The following is a 16,664-nucleotide window of genomic DNA, read 5'->3' as shown; positions in this document are numbered from 1 at the left end:
TAAAGCTGTCTGCTTTTCAAAGTCCAAATATTAAAATACTTTCCCACTTCACCATGCTAACCAGTGCCCTTTGGTTTCTTTAGAACAAAGAGTTAAAGGGTTGTTGATTATAGCTGTACAATTTTGATCTGGGGACCTCACACACACACAAATCATACTGAATAGCCAGACACTTATTTTACAGGAACGATTTAAATATTATGTATTAGCCAAATCAACCTATTCCACCCACCCTGTTGGAGGGGGAAAAAATCCACACCAACATAACTATTTCATTTGATAGGATTTGTCTCCCAACAGTAAGTAGCTTCAACAACTTTCACCAATTTAATCTGCCTTTTAAAATGGGAAAGTCACAAATTTTTAATATAGCTGAAATTGTGAATCAATTGTAACTTGAACCTAATGAACTATGCATCACTGTAGAAGCAAAGGTTAATAAACCAATGTGCTTTGAATTTGTTCAAGTACTGATATCTTGTACATAAAGATTTAGCATATATAACAGCTATCATGAGAATTGAAAAGATTTTTCCCCAAAAATGAAAATATTAAAACTAAGTTAAAATAGTAGTTAGTATTACATAAAGCATAAAATTTGACAAATCAAGTTTACATATCCCAGTTGACCATGTGTGAAAATGCGAAGCAGGTATTAAAATTGATATGTCCAACATTTTAAACCAGCTTGTAATTGGGGGAACGTCTAGATCCTTAAAAAAACACAAATGAAGTGAAAGCTTTAAACTGGTACACACTGTTCACACCTATATTTCAAGTTTGGAAATGCATATTTGCAAGCAGCAATACAAAAGTATTCATGAAGAATGCATAATCTCTGAAAATTATGAAAACATCCCTGCTACCAATACATTTCTAAATACAAAACTGACTACCATATTTGTTACTTCTGTGTAGCGAGAGAAGTTCATTTTCAAAACAGATAAAATTCAGTCTTTAGGTGTGAATGGTATGAATGACAGTCTTTTTTTTTTTTTTTTTTAAATTTCTTAGTCGTTTGGGATCCTTAAGCATGCAAAGCCTCAGAGAGGAGGGTCCACAAAGGAACCGGTTGTCTTATGGCATCCAGTTAAGCCAGAGCTGGGAATGCCTCTGGGTCATCTACATCAGGAGCAGAAGCACTTGACTGAAAAAGAAACAAACCAAAATTAACCATAATTCTCAAATCTTGAAAACGGACTGCCAGTGTCTATAACTGATTAGACACAGAACTCTAAAAAAAACCCCTTGAAGTTTTAAAACACTAAGTAAAATGGGTCAAAGCTTTCACTTAAAAGGCAAAACTTACATAAATCAGACAGGACTACAAATATTTGCAATGAGGTTTGTCCTGAATTTCTATCAAGACCTACGAAAATTTACTAGTAATATCATTGTCTTTTCACATCTTGTTTTTCTAAGAAATCACACAATTACGAACATGTATGTGGATTCCTACCTTGTGGTTCACTATTCTTATACAGTTTCCTCACTTGCTAAATAAGAATGGCTTCCATTTGAAAGGATATTTACAGAACAATGTACAAATAATAAAACGTTGGTCTTAAAAAAAAAAAAGAGGAAAAAAACAGAAACAAAATCTTATTTTGCCACTGGAGACCAAAAAATCTAAATATTAAGATGTCACTATAAAATCAAACAATGACAGATTTAACCAAGTAGCTGTGTTTCCAAATTTGTATATCATGAATTCAGGATATTAGAGCTTAGCAGACAATGAAAGAGTTCAAATCTATCAATTACTGGGGTTCTTATCAAATTACTTCATTAAGAAGTTATTTTATGCCTCACACTGTGCAAGGTAATTAGACTCTATGATTACATAAAGCAGACAGAAATGAATCCCAACCCTCATTACATAAAGTAGATAGAAACGAATCCCAACCCTCAGAGCAGAATCTAGTAAAAAATCAAGAAAATAAAGGTGACAATAACCATCTACCGAAAGACACAAAAGGAATTACAAGATGAACACAAATGTTACGTTTAAACTGAGGTCTCAAAAACAGTGAGGAATTAACAATTAAACTAAAGGGAAGAGGTTGAACTTAGCAAAGGGAAAAAGTTAAACTGGTTTCCTTTTCTACAAAATGGGCATGCCATCATAGTAACAAGAATTAAATGACAATATTAAGTTAAAAAAAATGTCTAACATAGCACCATGAGCAGCAACTAATAAGCACTCAATAAAGGGTAGTAATTTAATTTATTAGCAGCCAACTATTAAAAAATAGAAGGTAATTTAAGAGCTTTAAACGAAAATGTAAGCTAAAAAGTAGCTTTTCCTGACGGCATGTCTACTTCCTCCTATATTGCTCAAAGCACCTAGCCAGTACTTTTATTAGATGTATCCTTGAATTACTCAAAGGGGAAAAAGAAATCCAAAAATTACCTTGTCAGTCCTGCTGCCACGATTAGGACGTCCACCACGCCCACGTCCACCACGTCCTCCCCTGCCACCACGTCCTGGGCGGCCAAGGTCTCCAAAATTGATCTCCAGCTGAGACGTTATATCATTTGCTGGCTTCCGGAAATGATGGTCCATAACTGAATCTTCAGCATGAGCCTAAAAATATAAATAAAAGGGTCATGGGATAATTAATAAGAAAATGTTGCAGAATTTCTAAATAAATGGGCTTTCGTCTAAAAACAAACAAAAAACCCCAAAATCCAATCTGTACTTTCTGAGTATGAATTTATCAATACCTCTCAGAGGGTAGCAGGTAATCTGAGCTCTAATTACAGCTTATTTATTACTGACTTTGGAGGAAAATGCCTTTTTTTCTTTATCTCAGACGACTCTGACTTTAAAGTACAGGTAATACTGGCAGTTCTCAATCAGAGGTATATATCACAATCACCCAAGTTGCTGGGACCCATGCCAGACTTACTGAATCATACTCATTAACAGTGAGTATATTTTAAATATGCCCCTCAGATTAGCGTTTCAATGTGAATCTGTGGTGAAGATCTTTGACTGAATCTCTTTACCTTTACAAATTACAAAGAAAATCTCAACCCAAACCCTTTCTACTTACCATTTGGCAAAAACACATTATTATGTATACATGTCTTAGACTGTTTTTCTGCTCATACACAATTGATTATTTTTTTTCTTTCCAAATTTTACAATTGATTACTACCTGTTTTTCCATATAAGGTGAGGAACCACAAACTCAAGTGAAACACTGGTAATTCTTGTGGCACACAAAACCATGCCTTAAATCATACCAACGTAATCTTCTTAAAAACTAAGTCACAATTACTGATTGTGAAAATCCAGATACTTCTTCATAATCACATGTAAGCTACGTGACCCAAGGAAGGGGAGGGAGATGGGCACGAAAGAATTTTACACTAATGATTAATGCCCATTACGTTCTCTTATGTTTGGGATAATAGTATTTTAATCTTCTAGTTGTAAACTTTTCTTATACTAAACATTTTTTTTCTAATTACATGTACAAGCCCTCTTTTCCAAAAGAATCATGAACATTTTGCTCTTTCTAACCATTCTTAAAAGTATAAATACGGTGTTTTTACTTTTTTAACAATCAGCCATATTAAACATCATTCATGCCATTACAGCTTGAATTTAAAGGCAACAGAAGCAAAGCTCCTCTATTACTAATTTTCAAGGAGCCTAAGAACACACACACAAAACTGTATGTTCACAAAACCATTAGGAAACTAAAAATCAATTATGTTCTAATTTAAAAGCCCTTGCTATTTCAAATCACTGTCATAAAAAGTTCCTAGAACCTAAAAACAAAAAACATTAAGTTGATATACTACTGCTGAAAGGTTTCACTACAAGAATTAACAGGAAATATGGGTTGTTCAGAGCACATCCTAAGGGAACTACTAGGATGCATTGGGGCGGGTGGGTGGGGGATGATTATTAGAAGGAGCTCTAGTCTCAATTTTGTTGACAACTTCTGTTGATTACTACCTCATATCTGTTGGGAGGATAAAGATTGGTGAACTAAGAACATTTCAAGTGTTATATATGAAAAACTTGAAGATACAGTCAATATGCCAACAGGACCAGGTTCAAACAAGTATTCACATCGTAAAAGCGCAGTAACTGTAAGGGCAAACATAAAGGCCGCTTGATATTTAAAATGTTCTACTTTCAAAGTTATTCAAAACAAACTTCATGTTTTATGCTTTTCAAACTCATACATATTACCTTGTATATCAGTTTATTTCTGAAAAAGTGAGTCTAAAATGATATTTAAAACTGGGATGGAAACCTGATTCAATGTCTATACAATGCATTAAAAGGTTTTAGGGATTAATGAATCACTTAAAATTATAATCAGAATTTTATATGTACATACGTATTTGTGTTTTGGGAGAAAATGTCTAGTCAGGATTCAAAAACAGTTCCAAATAATTATCTTAATGGAGGCTTAGGTTACTTTTTCATATTAACCTAGGCACTTTAATAATTACTCAACTGACCAAACTTCCCAAGATGAACTTCCGTGGTTCCTGAATCAAGATCTAGCTTGTTTTACCCAGATACATTAAGAATTTCAACTGTAAGAAAAACAAAAAAACAAGTGTTCTAATGAAGGAAAATTTTTTTTTTCCTGGACTTCACATTTATGGCACTGTCATTTATTGTATTGATGTTTCTAGATGAAACCTAGAAACTTCATGCACTTCAAAAGAGAAAAGATGCATGCCAATGGACCAAACAGATGGTAATACTGAGATCTTCAACAAGGTGGTGTACTTGTAATTTATATGACTTACCAAAACGGAATGGGTAATTTGAATAATTAAAAAATACACAAGTTGGTTAACAGCAAAGAGACTCCCAGAGATTATGCAGATGATGACTGCCAGTAAATTTTCTAATATTTTATATATTCTTCCTTAATCCTCAAGACATATTCTACTGAGTACTCAGGTTTCACAACTTTTACCTCTTTATTTACTGATCATAATTCAATACCAGCAGTTTATCATGTTCTATGTTCAAAATAATTATGGGCAATTCATAAAAACGGAGTCAATGTTAAAATTTTTTTAAAACCTAGAAAAACATTTGTTTCTTCAACCTCAATTTTAGTTTCCAATTTGTCTAACAGCCACTTTTTTGTTTATAATATTAAAATGTAATAAGACAATTATTTAATCTTATTATAGGTTGTCTTCATGATATTTTTAATTTAGGGAAGACAAAATTTGCACTATGAACTTCTGGCATGATTTTACGACATGAAAAAAAAACAACCAAAACATCAAAAGGTTAAAATAATCTTTAAAGAATTTAGAAGGAAGATTGTAGCTTAGCTAAAACTGTGATTAAAGTCTCATATGTAAGCCCTTTTAGGATATAGCACTGAGACATTCCTATAAGAACGCGCCACAAGGCTTAAATAGAAATTTACCAAATTAAAAGCCACACAACGTGACTTTCTCAAATATCTTCATTCATTGGTTTCCATATTTCTTAAAAGGAAACCCATAAAGTCTCTGGTCTTTACAAGGCATCATTCCTCAGTAAAGGATACTACCATTTACCGAGAGTTCTGATGACTATTAATTGACATAGGCAGTTTCAGAAGTTGAGAACTAATTGAAGTCACTTATGATTTTAGGTTAAACCATGTGAAAATATCAGTATTTTAACCTAGTAACAGTCCTTAATGATTTTTATTTAGGCAGGACTTTGAAAAATAGACCCACAACTTTGAAAATAACAACTAGATACCTAAAAGACTAAAAACTATATCTCATTGACTAATAACTTTTCAGGAAAAAAGAAAAAAACATCCACATTAAATATAATTATTGAAAGACTAAATTTCTTGGAATTTTAATGCAGTTTCTTTTCCAAACTATCTGCCCTACTTTGAGCTTTTCTTTTTTATAAACAGATTATCCATGTAAAATTTAAAAATAAAAACTATAGTTCAAATCACACTCAAACATTTCAAACATCATAGATGTTAATTTTACCTCTTCACTCTTTGACTTATGAAGAACAAATCCCTTTTTCCACTGCCCATCAGCACCTTCATTTGGTTTTCGGATATTAAATTCTACTTTTGCCCGGTCCTTATTTTGAATAGCCTTCCATTCATCCAGAGTCATCTCTTTTGGACCTTCTTCCTTTACCTCTTCAACTTCATTCTCCCTGTGAAAAGTTATGTGATTTACATAAAAATATTTCAAACTTATGACCATAAGTAAAAAAAAAAAAGTTAATCTTGGCTGGCTGACAGACTATTTTAGAGAAAATCATCCAAAGGTGGGACAAATCATAGATTTCTTTATAACCCAATGGCTAATATGCAATTTGGCCAAGATCAGAACTCAATGCTTGTTGAATTATTAAAAGTATAGATCAGAGGAATATTCAATTTAGCTTCATAAACTCTTAAATGATCAATTAGTATTGTCATTTGAAAAACACATTTCTTCAAACCACACTATTTTGCTTTAAAACAGTACTGTCTTCTCCTAAAACACAAATCTTTAATCTCCACAATACATAACTTATGAAACATGTTTCAAAGTAATCACCAAGGATGCCTGTGAGCAACTGAGTTTCATATTCTGAAACATAAAGGAACTGCTCCTATTCTCGATCTCAGCAATTAAGGCTAAGGAAAAAATAAATACCAAGCTTCTACAAATCCTAAATTCTATATACTCAACTTTCAAACCAATCTGTATGGACAGGAGCCTCAGGCTTCACCAGTGACAGACCTCTTCACAAAACACACTGGTTTCAATACTTAAGATTAAATTAGTTATTTCCAAAGTTATCACCTTATTAACTATTTCATATTATCTTTCCCCCTATTATCAGAAACAAAGCACAAGCCCAGGAACCCATTATATAAGTCTAATCTCTAATTGTTACCAAAGCAAGTTGTTCGCTATTTTGGGAGTCACTCCTGCTTCTTTCCAAAGATAGTAGGTGATTCAATTAGCCTCAGAGCTCAAGTATCTCCCTTTAATGCTGCCCTTTACTGTTTGACAAACCCTATCTTAAAGACTTTTAGAGCAAGTTTACATTGAATTAACATGATCTTGGCTATCAACTCATTTTTGTCAATTTACTGATAAGAAAAATTAAAAAGTTAAACAATGTGCCTAGTTATTTCTAAATTGGGACAAGCTAGGAATAGAACCCAGCATACCTTTTCTTTTATCAATCATGAAGCCATGCCATCTATTTCAAAGGTTGCTGTGAGGACCAATAACTGCCAAATAGAAAGAAGTTCTAGAACCTGTATGTAAGAGCTTATAAAGTTGTGCTGCTTAAAATTTATACCTCTGTATCCAAATATAATACTATACTCAGTTTCTCCCTACTTTAGAGTCAGAAAGACTAGAGGGCTGAATTCTCTGCTTAAGTTATTTACCAGCTAGATGATTCTGGATTAAATTATAAACTGAGAATTTAACCTTCCCATCTGTAAAATTGAGGATAAGTATCTCGTGGGGTTGTTGGTAAGATTAACTGGATATATAGCTATATATATATATATTACACATATAAAGGAGCTTGGGTCTATGACTATCAACAAAACTTTAATAATATAAGTGGAAAACAGCAGACCAGCACTGGATAGCTGAAGATAGTCAGCAAGGTAAACACATGGCTTTGGTTATATTAGTAGATGTATGATGCAAATGATTTTTTAAAATTCTATTGGAGACCCACACTTCTCAGGCATGAGTCGCCTAACTCAATCATTAAAAAAAAAAGGAAAAAAAGCTCTTCTACCAATCTAAGGGCTTGTTTATTCTCTTTGCAGGTTAATTCCAATGCAATCATCATCATCTTTAGATAAAATATATTCCCAATTTCATTCCTGGGTCTTGAGCTAAGGATTTGTTTCTAATACCCTAGCAATACATCATTTTCTTCTGGTAAACAATTATAATCTTAACAGATCACTCTGAAAGTGAATCAAATATGGTTTCTTTATTAGAGTTCAGTGGTTTACTTCATATTACACAGGATACATATAAATCATCTATCACAACTTTATTGTTTACACCAAAATTATGATCCTATTATTTCATAAACATGAATTTATAATACCCCCAACTCATTACATCATCTAACACCATGTACTCTTATCTACTCCATCTACATTTTCTTTATCCCAACAAACTCATGGAATATGAATAACATTCCCATCATTACTAGTAGTTCACTGTAAGCAATTTTCCCTGGAAAAATGAACAGTATAGAAAAAGTGGTTTGTATATGCTCTGGTTGAAAATCACCACCCTAAATAATCTGTAATACAAGACTTCATACTACAATACATAAAAAAATGACTGGCATATAACTTCTACTTGGATTGATGGAAGCAAGAAGAGGCATTAAATTATTTCTATCAGCATAACCTGAATCTTTTAAACAACTCCCCATTCCTGAAAAACAAAAAGTTAAAAACAAAATCTTCTACTGAAACTCAACAAATGAAAATGATCAAGTTAATCATCTAATAACATATTGATATTTGTGTTCTAACACATTTTTTAAACAAGTATAATGCTGTTCCAAATTCTGTATTAATGGAAAACACAAGATGGAGGAACTAATTTAAAAATAGCCATGTTTATAATTTTATAATCTTTATAGAATATAATTTATTCTATATAACTGTAGAATAAAATTTGTACAGGTGTAAAGAGTCACAAGTACATTAAGCTATAAATCCTAAATACTACAAGTTCTTTTATTTCGAACATTAAGCGTAATTTTTAGAAAGCCCCAACCCCAGCTTCTAGTACCTACCAGTTCAATGTCTCAAGATAACTATAACCCAAATTATAACCTGTCATCTTCAAATAAGGTAGTTCGAGCAAATACATGGCTCCCTATTCCTATCCGCCATTCTCAAATTACAAACGTTAGGTAATTTTTTTGTGCTTAGGACTAACAGGTTTTACTAAAAATGTACACTCTTCAATTTTCAAGCAACATGTAACAGTGGTAAAATGACTACACAAAACCAGAAATAACCACATTAAAATATTCCTTTTTTTTTTCCAAACAAATAAGAGCCAAATATATACATGAATAAAGTACTTTCTAAACAGATACCATTTGAGAGGTAAGGACACAGTAAGAAGTATAAAATATCTCTTCTGTCCCATAAAAACTCATCAAATACAAGCATTAAAATCTATGGGTTTTACTGATAAAAATTCAAACTGATTTAAATGCTGGAGCATTACTATTACATACAAAACCACTTACTTATTTTCCGTGTCTGCCACTGGATGTTCTTCACCTTCAGGTGTTTCCTCAGTCACATTTGATTGCTCCAAGTCACTGCAATTATAAGACATTTGTTTCTGAATGTATTTTGGGCACTCTCTAAGGAAAGAAAGAAAAAGAAAGGCATCTAGGTCCATTTACATGTAGCTAAAAGGTTCTTTATACAAAAACATTAAAATCCCTCAAGTACCCCTAAGAGTCATTTCTTATTAAATTTAATCCCCAGCAGACAGCTAAGAGAAAACAGTACAAAAATGTATTAGCAGTTAATTTAGTACTTTATTTAAATAAAAAAAAAAAGACAGCTAGTTGTAAAACCAAGCTTTCCTGACATATAAAATTTTGACATGACCAAGTTAATAGTGTGAGTAAGAACTATTAAAGACAAATAAAATCAGAATACCCGAATAATTTGAACATAGGCTTTCAGGAAAAGGTATAAATTCATATGAAAAGAAAAAAAAATAACATATTCAAGTATGGAAAATTGGTCACTTCATAAATTATAACCCAAACACATCCAACAATTTATTGCCTTGTAAGGAAGTTATCTGTGAGATCAGATTATTCTTTTCCAGAGAGAAGTAAAACTAAATAGAAGAGGGGTGACCCTCTAGTTATTCTCTAGTAAAGAGTTGATTTTATTGAAATTATTTAATAAAAAAAATCAGAATACCAACGTTAATTCGTCTTTGACAGTTCCCCAGTTGTGAGATCCGCTACCTCCACGTTTGTCCTCATGCTTCAGGCCACTGTAATGTGAAAAAGAACTAACAAAACTGAGTTAACATAATACTCTTCAGTTACAGGAATTCAAATTTTGTTTTATTAAAAAAAAACACAAAATGTAATAAATAAAAACCAATATTAAGACTTACGATCTATCGCTTCCACTATGCCTATCAAATTCACGTTTGCCACGAGAATCAAATCCATCTCCTCGGCCCATTCCACGTCCACGGCCTCCTCGACCTCTTCCAAGACCACCACGGCCCCGGATAGGCCGGTCAATCATCGGTCTACAGAGAAATAAAAAATAGGGGCGGGCCGCGGTGGCTCAGCGGGCAAAGTGCTTGCCTGCTATGCCGGAGGACCTCGGTTCGATTCCCGGCCCCAGCCCATGTAACGAAAACGGAGAAACAAAATACAATAAAACAAGAAAATGTTTAAAAGATGTTTCCCTTTCTTCCTCTCTTCCTTCCTTCTATCCTTCCTTCCTTCTCTCTGTCTTTCCTTTAAAAAAAAAAAAAAAAAAAAAAAAAAAAAAAAAAAATACTATTCTCCCAAGGTTTCCAGAAAAAGGAATAAGGGAATCCATTTTAAGAGTTCAAAAATGCAGGGACATGTTTACTGACTCATAATCTAACAGTTAAATACATGTTTTAGGAATTTCAATATAGTATATTTCTAAATACATAAAGAAATCAAAACAGCTAGGAAGCCCCCCAAAAGACTAAGAAAATTATTCTGGCATTCTCAAAAACATTACTAGTGAATAGTCTTTTTCACTGTTATATCATTGTACACTACAATCTAGGCAAAACTACTATTTTAGTTAAAATTAAATTTAACACACCTAATCTGCTATGCTTTTAACTCAACTTCTAGGGATAGGAAGGAAAAGACAGCAAAGTACGTTAAGCATTTCATTACACTAGAACATGAAAATCTATTACAAAAGGTCTAAAGCAGAACAAGGCACATGTATTTATGTTTCTCTGCAAAATGATGAGATCAACCACACTGTGACCTAGCGATTATATCCAATTTATAGCTTTATGATGTAATTCTGTAAGTTAACAAAAGGAAAAGATTTTTAAAAACTTACCGATCAACTGAAAATTCTCCTCCTTCACCCTTTTCTTCAAGTGGCTTCTCAAATCGTCGTTCTCGAGGTGGTCGCCTTTCTGGTCTCCTATCAATTATTTTCCCTTCACCCTGAAGTTGCTGATCAGGTCTTCTTCCAACACGTCTTATTCCTAAAATGATAAATAATATGCATAAGCAAATTATTTTTGCAACATAAAAAGTTGTTCACCTGTCAGTTCATTAACAAGCACTTTCTGTTGAACAAGGCAAACACAAGGTATCCCTAATGTGGATCACAGTACTTTAGAGAGATTCCCATCTAAAGATAATAAACTTTTCAAACTTCTATTTTGTTTGTCAACTCATTTTTTTCTCCCTGAAGTAGTCTCTATTACCGCCCTGGAAGCCATTCGGGAAGTTATTCTTCGTTTCACTTTTCAAGATATCAAAGTTTTTAATTAAAAAAACTTTTAAACAAAGTATTATGAGAAATTACACATTTTGGCTTTAGAGATACTTATGAAGATAATACTTGTAGTCACTCATAAGTAATAAAACAGCAAATCAATACACCAGTAACAGCCCCTTAAGAAAACAATGAAGGACGTATCTTATTTTACATTATTTGGATGGTGGGGAGAACACTATACAGTAAAAAAAATCTGTTATGAAATTACAAATCCAAAAGGAAAGCAAATGGCATTTAGGATTATTAGAGTGCATCCCCATAGCTTAAACTAGCCAGAAAAAAAAACCTCACCATCTTCCTCTCCTACTACAGTTTTACATATACAGATAAGTTTGTGTGTGTGTATATATATATATATAACATGTTTGCATGTACACAATACATTTATCACCAAACTTTTTAAAAAGCTATGTACAACTATGAAATTCATGAAAATTTCTTAGTTTGCCCTTATACTTATCTTTATTTTCAAAGAATCTTTAAAGACTGCACAAACATAAAAAGACCTCTTTTGCAATATTTAACAGGAGATGTATGGCACTAAATGATAGCTGAAGCATTTACTGATTTCTCCTCTTACTACCTTTTTTTCCTATTATAGAGTCTAGAGGCCCAACCAAAGGCAATCAAAATATATTACTGATGGGCTTAAGATTGGTAGTTAAACTCATGACTGTAAGATTCCAGGTATGCTGTAATTCCCAAACCACAATTTTTGACAAAGCCAAAAAAGCAGCTGAAGGACTGATTTTATAATAAGATCTTAAGTTAATTCATTCTTGTTCTAAGAAAGTGGAACACCATTAGGCCACAGCCAAATTGTTCAACCATCTTTAGCATCAAAAATTCATTCCACGTAAATTCAAGAGACCATGGATGATAAGCCTTACCCCAAAGCCTTAAATATATTTTTTCAGAGGTACAGTGTATTAGTGTTCCATTAGGACAATGGAACCAGTCCTTATGATATCCAAGCAAAACACACCCAAATGAACAATGACTTGCTTCTCCACCCAACTTTCAATATTAGGCTTAGAGAATCTAAACTGCTAAATCTAAAACTTACTAAATAAATTTACCCAATAAAAAATGATTGACATTAAAAGTGCAAGCTCCTCTATTTCTCTACACTTGCAAGCTCATTCATTTTCACTAGATTCCAGAATTTTATTATTAAAAACAAGCTATAAACTTAAATTCATATAAAACCTTAAATATTTATCTAAAATATGTCCAACACTGTGCAAGGATCTATATCAAAGGTACAGAATGCATGATCAGATAAGAATCTGTCCCACTACAAGAGGGGAGGGACTTGTATGCCCAGAACATTGACAAGTAGTAGAATCTTAAAACAAATACTTTTCATTCAACATTTCTTTCCCATACTTACAAGCTTGTGTTTTAGTCCTGGAAAAATTTATGAAATAATTCTCTGCACTTACAATTTAAAGTACTGGTTTCCAGGTAAAAGTATGTTTCAAAGATGGGCTTTTATTTTAATGATCAGAACTGAGGTATTAAATCATGCTTCATATGTTGAACATTCAAAATGGGGTAAACACATCTACCAGTAAACACTTTAGATTTATTCCAGACTCAATTTTTTCATGTGCTTTCTCTGGATGAGCATACTCAACGAGATAAAGGAGAAGAGTCCAAATAATTGCATAAAGTCAGTGTTTCTTAAGACAGGAATTAAATGTTTTATTCAACTGTACCACAGGTTGCCATAAATCTTAATCAGCTGAATAGATATTTGGTCTAACTGATAAACACATGCTTTCTGATATTCCAACTTGCGCTTTTCCCCAACATATAAATTTATTACAAGAATTCTTTTTTTGTTTTATTAACCACCCATGCTCTTTATTCCAAGTTTCACAAAACAGCCACAAAAAAATCCTAAACCAAAATCCAACATTCTGAGCACACGTGAAATTTTGTTTTGTTTTCAAGTCAGTTGACTGCTACAGTAGGCAAAATTAATGAGACAACTTTTTTCAGGAGCACGTGGCAGTAAAGGGGAATCTCAATTTTCTGAATAAAAACACAACTTGAAAGATTCTGAGCTTAAGTTCTACCCTCACTTGCAACTGACAATGTATGTTTTTTACATCCTCAATTATTTACTTTTTCACCCCCCACAATAAGCTAAAACGTAGAATGCAAAAGTCAAGCTCAAGACAACCCTGTGAAATTCACATCGCCCGCCAGTAAAATCTTGACAATGCTTCAGGCACACGCGGAAAAAAGGCTACAGGCTCAAGAGTTCTGCCGCTGCTAATGTTGTGACAGCCTAAACACCTATTTCACCACGAGGCCCAGGCCACGCCACGCCATACGAACTGAGCGCGAGGAGTTGGGAGAAAAGGATCGTGAGACGCCGGCGATCCGAAGGATTTCCGGCAATAATCAGTCTTCAATCAGAATTCCCACTCTGCTTAACTGAGTGTAGCCAAATTCCTCACCCATCCAAACAGTCTAACTCACTTTAGCAAGTTAATAGTGAAGGTGGGGGGAGGGGGCTTAGAAACCACATGTAGCACCTCGAACAGCAACTTACTGCATAATATCTTGACTTGAGCACAGAAGTAGCTTACATGTCAATTCTGACCCCAGAGCTTTTCACTCGGGTACTCCACACCATCGTGGGACAAGATGGCAGAACAGAAGCTAAACCAGAAAACAGCACCTCGAAAGACCACGCTAAGAGCTTTGGGCAGAAAGAAGCTGTAGGCTCCCAAACTTCTTTCCAACTACAAAAGCTTCTAAGTGTCTGGATTCCCCGCACCTCCAGTCCATGCGCTCGCCCGCCAAGGAATCCGGCGGGAAGGGAACAGCTTCCTAGGACACCGACTACGCTCGAGGAACAGCTGAGGAACAGCTCCGGACCATGCTCCTCCGGCTGAGAACCTGAGGCGGGAAAGGGGTGGCTCCGGGGGCTCTTGCAGGTGGGGGTTTAAACTTGGCACTACCACGCTCCCAGCACCTCCGCAGGACCTGGCTTTGGTCGCATGGGGGGAAGCGTGAATAAATCGGCGGCAAAGTCTCCCATAGCCCCTTGGAGCTACAGAAGCAAGTGGCAGTCCCAACTCTCCTCCATCCCTAGTCTCCCGCACCTTCTACCCCACCTTTACCTTCTTTCTTAAGCGCCACGGGCGGCTGCGCCTCCTCTTTCTTGTCAACCACACCAACGTTGGGGGGCAGCGGGTTCTTGCGGTCTTTCTGGGACTCCTTACGCAGCTGTTTGCCCGCCGCGTTGGAGTTGGTCTGGGCTGCGGCCTGAGCTGCGCTCTTGGCCCCAGGGCCCCCAACGCCGCCCCCGCCGGCTTCTTTTTTCTTGTTCTCTGCCGCCTTCAACACCTCGAAGGGATCCGATTCGTCGTCAAATAACTGATCGAATCGGTTCGTGACCACGCAGCCGAAGCCTTCCTGTAGGTGGCCAGGCATGATGGTGGCTCGGCGGCGCGTTCCTCCACGGATTGCAGCGGGCCGCGCCGAGCCAAGAGCGCCTGCTTGAGCTCTTCCCACAAGATGGCCGGGCCGAGAGAGGGGGGCCGTCTTCTCTTCCGGCGCCAGACACACATCCGGGAGCGGCCTGCGCCGCACGGCATCATGGGGTGCGTAGGCCAGAGTCGCCTTTCCAGAAGCGGCTTCCCGCTTCGGGACTACAATTCCCAGGATGCACCGCGCGGCAACTCTTCGCGCGCGCTTCAGAGGCGGGACCTCGGGGAGCGAGCAGAGCGTGCGAGCTGAGGGAGGGTAACTGAGGGAGGGAACGCGGGACAGTGGGCGGGGCTGTACCACCTGCTCCAGCCACCCTTAAACGCTCTAGGTCTCCAGCCACCCTGAAAACAGGAAAACGTGACAGCATGTTTTGCTCGAGAAAGTGCTCGGTCTTTGCTTTTTCTCACCCCGCCTCCGGGCCCGGGCTAACTTTCCCCACCTCTCCGGGAGGGTCAAGGTGACTCCCAGATCTTTCAGCTGGAAACTCACGAAGTTCCGGGGGTGCGGGGGGTGCAGAGGTGCCGCTCCGGCCTGGCGAGGCGGGAACCGGTCTGATCCACGTGCCTAGCTGCTCCGTTGCTGGAGTCGCTCTCTTTCCTCCCCAATAATGTATCCAGGCTTTTCTGATTTAATGCGAAGCGGAGTACGCTTCCTCTCTCGGGGACGTGAACACCGCGTAACAGAATTAATCAAAGGGACACGTTGAGCTGTCCATGGGAGTGTGGCGCGCCTTTCCCCGGCAAGAAATGCCTTGTTGCTACGGATGCTTTAGAGCTGTTAGCTCCTGACTGTGCAGCACCAGACACTGGGCAGGCTGCGAGAAGAAGGCAATGCTTGTAGAAAGACTTTTTAGAGCCAGTCGAATTGTCTGTTAGTGTCCGGCAGGTCAAGGCTTAGGTGGCTGTGGTGTAATTACAACGAATGAGCATCTCATTGTATGTGTGCTGGCAGGTGCAGTGAGGGGAGAGGAATATGTCAGCAAATTAAGTGTCTTTACTAAAAACATTGATATTAGTTAAGAACATTAAAATCCACTAAGGTAATGCAGTATCAATGCATATTTGGTAACACTCTAAGTGTTTAAACACATCGTTATAATTTTACACCTTTTTCCCTTATGCACCAAGTGTTATGACTACTGTAATCTCAACAACTTGTTAAGTAGGTTTTGGTCCTTTTCACAAATAAACCATTTCAGACAGGTAAGATAACCAAGTTCACACCTTTTTTAGTAAATGTCAGTGTCATGAGTTAACCCCATTATCTAACTCCACTATGAGACTGTTGACATCAACTCTTTGATCTAGACTCTGCCTTCTGTTAGCAGTCAATTATTAATTAATTTCCAATATTTAGTAAGATTTAAACACTGTTGCATGTTGGTCAGGGAATGTAACATTGATGAATGTACTTATCAATTTCTTAGTAGATCTTAAATGAATTCCTTAAGAGGGAAAATAGAAGAGTCATATTACAGACATGTGGCAGCAAGCCTAGTGGTTTTCTTGTTTCTAAATTCTGGCCGCCTCCAAAATTGGCTTATTTCCCTGCTGCCTCAGTCCCAGCCATACACCCTCCTCCCCCATC

The 16,664-nt window shown here is 36.3% G+C and overlaps 1 protein-coding gene across 4 annotated transcripts; it reads right to left on the bottom strand.

Annotated features, from left to right (window-relative positions):
• Positions 1-669: 669 nt before the first annotated feature.
• SERBP1 (SERPINE1 mRNA binding protein 1) lies at positions 670-15,144 on the bottom strand. Of its 4 annotated transcripts, none has more exons than XM_077120655.1 (8): positions 14,708-15,144; positions 11,118-11,268; positions 10,168-10,308; positions 9,970-10,059; positions 9,269-9,388; positions 5,998-6,175; positions 2,414-2,587; positions 670-1,147 (listed from the first exon to the last, which is right to left on the bottom strand). In XM_077120655.1, exons 1-8 carry the CDS (start codon positions 15,018-15,020, stop codon positions 1,091-1,093), a joined length of 1,224 nt encoding a protein of 407 aa, XP_076976770.1. In that variant the 5' UTR covers positions 15,021-15,144; the 3' UTR covers positions 670-1,090. The 4 variants fall into 4 exon arrangements, with proteins under 4 accessions (XP_076976770.1, XP_076976768.1, XP_076976767.1 ...); XM_077120653.1 differs by having other exon boundaries at positions 9,269-9,343; positions 14,708-15,135; XM_077120652.1 differs by having other exon boundaries at positions 9,970-10,041; positions 14,708-15,135.
• Between the last annotated feature and the right edge of the window lie 1,520 nt (positions 15,145-16,664).

This window comes from Tamandua tetradactyla, chromosome 11, assembly GCF_023851605.1.
Source record: "Tamandua tetradactyla isolate mTamTet1 chromosome 11, mTamTet1.pri, whole genome shotgun sequence".
In the NCBI taxonomy this organism is placed as follows: domain Eukaryota; kingdom Metazoa; phylum Chordata; class Mammalia; order Pilosa; family Myrmecophagidae; genus Tamandua; species Tamandua tetradactyla.
This window is presented reverse-complemented; position numbering and strand designations above follow the sequence as displayed.

Bases quoted from the DNA above. Each gene is read 5' to 3' on its own strand.
- SERBP1 (XM_077120655.1), bottom strand. From the start codon at position 15,020: ATGCCTGGCCACCTACAGGAAGGCTTCGGCTGCGTGGTCACGAACCGA. The intron at 11,269-14,707 runs GTAAAGGTGGGG...TTATCATTTTAG, and splicing joins CGTGGCGCTTAAGAAAGAAG to GAATAAGACGTGTTGGAAGA. The intron at 10,309-11,117 runs GTAAGTTTTTAA...ATTTCTCTGTAG, and splicing joins GGAGAATTTTCAGTTGATCG to ACCGATGATTGACCGGCCTA.